Here is a 6,000-nt window from a genome sequence, read left to right as displayed (position 1 = left end):
TCATACTTTGAATGTTTTTTCTCTGCGATGCTGTCGCTGCACTCCATTTGATGCTAGATTACCATTGCTAGCATGTTGCTGTTGTTGCAATATTTGTTGGCTTTGCTTAATGGTGGCAGCAACATTAGAGCGATGATGTTGTTGTTGTTGTTTCAACAAACGCACCTCATAGTCTCGCGCATCGGCAACGTCAAATGTCGCCGAACGCTGTGTTTTTGGATAGTAATCGTACTCGTGATCGTCACAACTAGGGTGGTTAGTTGGCGGGGCATGGTACGATAAGGAACGTTTACTAGACTTTGGATGTTGCCGATGCTGATGATGATTTGAAGAAGACGATGAATGGGACTGCGCTGCGGCTGGTGGAGCAGAAGTGGACGACGATTTTCCAGCTGGACATCGTCGTGCTACATCAACGCCACCGCCGCAGCAAGCACACTCCTACAATTCGGTAACGGAGTAGAGGTCGTTGTTGGCGTGAGATCCACCACGTTTAAGAGATCGATAATAGGCATTTTGTTGCTGCGGGTCGTAGTGGTTTTTGCTACTACTTTGATGATGATAGCCAGATGAGGAAGAATTAGCATTGCTGTGGTGAGAAGAGGCTGTAGAGATGACATTCGAGGCTTGACGGTGCGACGAAGATGACGACTGTTGTTGGTATTGCGGGTAGTGTTGTTCTTGTTGTTGATGCTTCGAACTGGTTTTATATTGCTCCATGTAAGACATTCCTGAGGAAGATTTGTTAGCGTTTTCTAGGCTCTCACTTCGTCGGGATCGTTCTGGTTGATGCGCCACATTTTGGCCGCCACGATCATAGCCAAAAGTGCTATGTGTCGATGGGTGTTGCTGTTGTTGTTGCTGACGAAGGCTTGAAGATTTTGGAGGCAGGGTTTGCGGATTTACATTGGAATGTCGCGAGGACGACCGATCTTCTTTGTGGCGATTCTTTGGTGGTAGGGTCGGTGGAGTAATCTTGGTATTTTGTTGCGGCTGTTGGTTTTGTATTGTGTAGGATTGTGGATTGTTTAGTAGATCAGCGCTTCGGGCGTTAGAAATTTGTAATTTTTGTGAAGTGGGACGCTGGAGGGAGCGGTATGAGTTCAAATTCGCGGCACAAAGTGGCTGTTGGGAGATCTTCGTTGAATGTTGTTGTTGATGTTGTGGGATATCGGGAAGCGGTTGATTGACTATTGAATTTTGTTGTTTCATCTGTTGTCTGGATTGTGATTGTTGGTGCTGCTGTTGCAGCTGTTGGGGCTGTTGGTGTGGCGGCTGAGATTGCTGTTGCTGCTGGGTTTGCTGCATCATAGAGGTAGCATTTTGATTTGGTTGGCTTGGTGGTGGTGGCCGATAGGGCACTGTTTCAATGCTATACACCGAAGGCAGTGGTTGCTGCTGTAATTGCTGCTGTTGTATTTGTTGTTGTTGCTGTTGTTGTTGTTGTTGTTGCTGTTGTTGTTGCTGCTGTTGTTGCTGCTGTTGTTGCTGTTGTTGATTATGATATTGTTGTAATTGCTGTTGTCGCTCACTCTCCTTTTTAGCAGCTGCGGCTGCAATCGAGCTGCCCACACCTGTAGTACCTGGAATGTCTGTGAAAGTGTTCGTTGTTGGAGTTTTCTTGTAGGGTGGTATGCAATCTGGTTGATTGCAATAATCCTTGGAAACAGTTGCAATGCTGGGTGTCTTAGCGCTTCGCAAATTTGGACTAGGACTCGTTACGCCTTTGAGGGACCCACCATACCTACCCACATGACGCAAAGTGGCGCATTTGTTTGCTGTTGCCGCTGCCACAATATTGAGATTATTATTTCCCCGGACCGCTTTTGGACCTATACTTATGTATTTAGGATCGAATCGATTAAAACTATTATTAGTTACATCGCGGGGGTCTTTGGTGTCGCCATTTTCGTCTAATTTGTTTGTGCTGCCGCCGAAGCCGTCGGTTGTTTTGCAGATTGTATGAGCAGTTGATGTGGTTGATTTGATCGATGAAGCTGATGAACGAGGTAATGTTGCTGATGCGAAGATGTTCTTCATTGACGAACTGCTGCCTGCATTTAAGTTGCAGGCAAGCGATTCTCAGTAAAAGTCATTGGATTCTAGCGTTTTACACTGTTTGCTAAGGGTGGCATATTTGCCATTATTTGGGCCGGCTAAATATGCCGATTGTTGAGATGGTAACCGACCCAATGTGTGGTGGCCACTCCTGTGAACAATAAAAAAAAGTGTTAGTAAAAATAATTATAGTGTTAAGAAGGAATAAATGTAAATATTACATCAATCTAAAGGCAACCAAACCGTGTAGTTGTGAATTTTTGCTATACGGTATGTTTCTATAACATTTTGTAAATCTAATACTCAGTTCCAAATTTGCATTTATAAAACAAAAGTTGGTTGAATTATTGAAGATTGTTTTACTTTTTTTTTTACAAGTAAAATTATTTTATGTACAAAGCTTATAAAAATTAGTTAATGTGTTTCGCAAATGTTTTTTATGATGATACTAGTTTTGAACTTTTGACTTCTTATTGATCTATCAGATCTTACACATTTGAGATAATTGCTATAATTGCTAGCTAAAAGATTTCTGGAAGAAGCCTTCCTAACCTAATTACAAAATCCCATTAAAAAGTTGACCAGTCTTCCTATAAATTAGGTTTAAAAATCCCAAATTTCAGTATTTATCAACTACCGATTAATAGTTGTAAATCGTAATAAGGATGTATTTTAAAAAATTGATTTTATTGTGACAAACTGAAAATAGTTGTAGTTTTCAGTTTGTCACAGAAAAATCTTTTTTTTTTTAATATTCAAAACAAACAAGTTATCAAGATCATGTATTCATGTTTTCGCTTTGACATGTATTCACTTTGACAAAAACAAAATATATTTACATAGATATTACCTGAAGTAAGTAATTTATGTAATGGGTCGTATGCAAAAAAAAAAGCTTAAGACCTTTTCACACTTATATACTGAAAGTGAGAAAAAGCTTAAGCTCATTTTTATTGAATATGACCCAATGAACCCAAGAAAGATTTACAAGTGCTAACTTTTATTAGATTATGTAAGAGGTGTTTTTTGTTTTTGTTTTTTTTTTTTTTTTTCTATCCAGCAGTAGTCTGAGAGCCCCTACAAAAAAGCAATATCTTACAAAATCCCAAGCATTCATTTGGCTTCAAAATGGAACAATACATAAACCGGGAGGCTTGTCGCCAAATTCGAGGTCAACCCGGTGAGTCCCATAGGCGGATCACTAGTTTGAAGCATTTACGTGGGAGAGTTATATTCCCCTCGACATCGAGATCATAACAGCGCTGAGTAAAAGGAAGAAGAAGAAGTATGGTCACCATATAACTCAGTTCACATAGACCGCTTTGAGAGCATCCAAAGAAGGTTCATTAATTTTTGTATTGTGAACTATGTGTGGAAGTGTCTATAATCGCCGGTATTCTGCTAGCTATCTAAAGGCCCGTGAAACTAGTGTTTAGTAATTGCTTTTTTCATAATTATTCTTCAATAACCTTTAATAATAATAATATCGTCACTTGAAAAGCAAACTGACATATTTACATACATATTATGTATGTAACTATGTAAGTTTGCTTTTCAAGCGACGATGTGTTGTTTTTGCTTCTTCGAGCAAAATTTTAACCAAATTAATTGGAACAGCTAAATTGAAATGCACAGATTAAGATAATCTCTCACAACATGTAGACAGCTAACTGAAAGACCCCACAACTAATTACACCGCATTCATGTCATCATAGGTTAGAAAACTTGTATGAAGTTTTAAATAATTTTACCTACCATTCCCTGCATTATAATAATAATAATTTTTTTTTTGTTGAGTTTAAAAACTTATTCCTTTTAATTTAACCTAAATAATGGCAAATCGCAGACAGTGGTAAGATTTTGATCTGAGTTAATATAATATGTAAATACTAAATATACTTAAATTTATACAAGTTTATAGCCAATTAACAGTCATTCAATATAAACCCTTTTTTTTACCTAACTTCACCTATACAGTTACATAGTATTTTTTTTTAGCGCGGTCATTATTGATTCTTATATATATTTACAAAAACTCTTTCTAAAAATAAAAAAGATACAAAACAATCAATATATGTGTTTACGGACAAACTCTAGTCTACACACATGCTAATACTTTGTTAGCATGAATAGTTGAAATTTTGAATTTCCTACGATTCAACACACACAAAAGTACTTAAATAAAGTTTTTAGCTACCCACTCGGGCGTATACTTAATATTTGCTTTAAAACTTCAAATAAAATTGTGCAGCATGATGATGTATACAAATGAAAAATAACCACTCAAACCAAACAAAATGTGAAAAAAAAAACTTATTAAAAGTTTACATTGAATGAGACAATAACTTGATGAACTAAAGAGAACAAAACTTAAATGTGCACATTTAATATAGGTATGCTACTAATGGAAACTTGTGTTTTTTTTTTGCAAATCCCTGGTTAGTTTGTGTGCTTGTTTAATAAAAATAAAATGAAGAACTGAATATTAATAAATAAATAAACTCATAAATGATAAACTAAAGAAATAAAAAATAAATAAATAAAAAAAAAATAAAAATTCAAGCCATGCCTTGTGCCATGCACCACAACATCATAACCGGGCGGCGGTGATGAGTTTCCATCACCACCTCCAACAGTGTTAGGGGAAGTAGTTGCTGTGTATGCCAACCCTGATCTCAATCCCGCGGTTCCATTTCGATGATGGTGTCCACCGGTTCCACCCACTCCACCACCCGCACTCAGAGTACCACTGTGCGCCTGTTGATGGTGGAGTAAAGTTCGATTAATGGTCCCTGTGCCAGCTGGAAGGGTGGGTGATATCGATGCGTTCGGCGCCGAGGATATTGGGAAGAGTGGAGTTGTTTCGGATTTATCAGCCTCCATGGGTGGTCTGAAATGTAGTATAATCATGTATTTAAAGCCTTTAGATTTTATTTATGTATTTACCTTTTTGTTAGATATATCCAGGCGTGTGAATCTGCATAGACAAGAATAGTGAGCAAGAATGATGTGAGTAAGCCGGCCACCATCATCAGACTCAGACCAAGAAGACCTCCACCACATAAGCCCCTGAGGGCATCCGCATAATGTTTGTCTATGAACCGACGATCCAGCGTCGCTGACAAAACACTCAAATTTCGTTTGGTTTCCTCGAGGTCGTTGTCCATTCGTTCGAGTGTGTGGCGGATGTCAATACGCGGAGAGACATCTTGGCTCATCCTGTTTACGAACGACAACACAAAAAAAGATATACAAATAGTTTATATTGGGAAGAGATGGCTAGTGGGTTATAATACACACCTTGATACTAGGTAAACAGATTCTCTAGCACGTTCGACCAAATCTCTGGACTCATTCAAACGTAGAATGAAACGATTCCTAAGAGTACCGCAATTTAGAAAGTAGACGTAGGGGCTCCGCTGCAAAAAGAAACAAATATTTATAGATTAAAACAAAATAATGAAGCATGATAAACTGTAATAAATGAAAAGCAATGTGAAGGTGGATATAATAATTGTAGTTATTAGTTTATTACTTATTATTATTTATTTTCTTCTTCCTGTAATTAACAAATTAAGTCATATGGGTGGTATTACGATCCGAAGGTGCTTTTTTGTATTAGAAGTACTCATTTCTGAGTGAAAAAAGTATACGAACGATAAGTAACATTAGTGTCCCTGTCTAGTCTCCATGCTTGGAACCTGAATTAGCTGTCGCAAATTCGAACAAAACAAGTAGATTTTTAAACAAAAATCTCAAAACCCACTCAACTTCAATATCAATACAAAAAAAATATTAACCCAGATCCTAGAGCATTGCACTCCTGCATTACATTAAAATGTACCCACCTTGTCAGCTCAATGAAAAAAAAAAAAACTTCACTCATATCTTGACAATATTTTAAATTTCGCTAGGAAAAAAAAATAAAACGCGCATTCATTC

General features: G+C 37.6%; 3 protein-coding genes across 4 annotated transcripts in view; all 3 read right to left on the bottom strand.

Moving 5' to 3' along the window:
* On the bottom strand, window positions 1–441 carry LOC129918219 (uncharacterized; the record flags this gene model as incomplete). The annotated part of the gene is made up of 1 exon (XM_055998622.1): window positions 1–441. A coding segment is annotated over one exon (441 nt), but the record flags the coding sequence as incomplete, so codon positions are not given.
* On the bottom strand, window positions 436–2,040 carry LOC129920185 (alpha-protein kinase 1-like). The gene has a single exon (XM_056001419.1). The coding sequence runs from the start codon at window positions 2,038–2,040 to the stop codon at window positions 442–444; it is 1,599 nt and encodes a 532-aa protein (XP_055857394.1). The 3' UTR covers window positions 436–441.
* Window positions 2,041–2,082: 42 nt separating this feature from the next.
* The window catches only part of LOC129920183 (protein tweety-2-like), a 161,906-nt gene continuing 157,988 nt past the window's right edge, over window positions 2,083–6,000 (bottom strand). The window contains exons 6-9 of one of the 2 annotated variants that reach the window (XM_056001415.1): window positions 5,359–5,477; window positions 5,005–5,277; window positions 4,628–4,948; window positions 2,083–2,209 (exon numbers count right to left, since the gene is read on the bottom strand). In XM_056001415.1, the coding sequence (XP_055857390.1) occupies window positions 2,083–2,209; window positions 4,628–4,948; window positions 5,005–5,277; window positions 5,359–5,477 (840 nt within the window). The remainder of the gene's footprint in view (window positions 2,210–4,627; window positions 4,949–5,004; window positions 5,278–5,358; window positions 5,478–6,000) is intronic. The other variant, XM_056001416.1, reaches the window with a different exon arrangement.

The sequence above is a fragment of the Episyrphus balteatus genome, chromosome 4 (assembly GCF_945859705.1).
Source record: "Episyrphus balteatus chromosome 4, idEpiBalt1.1, whole genome shotgun sequence".
Taxonomy (NCBI): domain Eukaryota; kingdom Metazoa; phylum Arthropoda; class Insecta; order Diptera; family Syrphidae; genus Episyrphus; species Episyrphus balteatus.
This window is presented reverse-complemented; position numbering and strand designations above follow the sequence as displayed.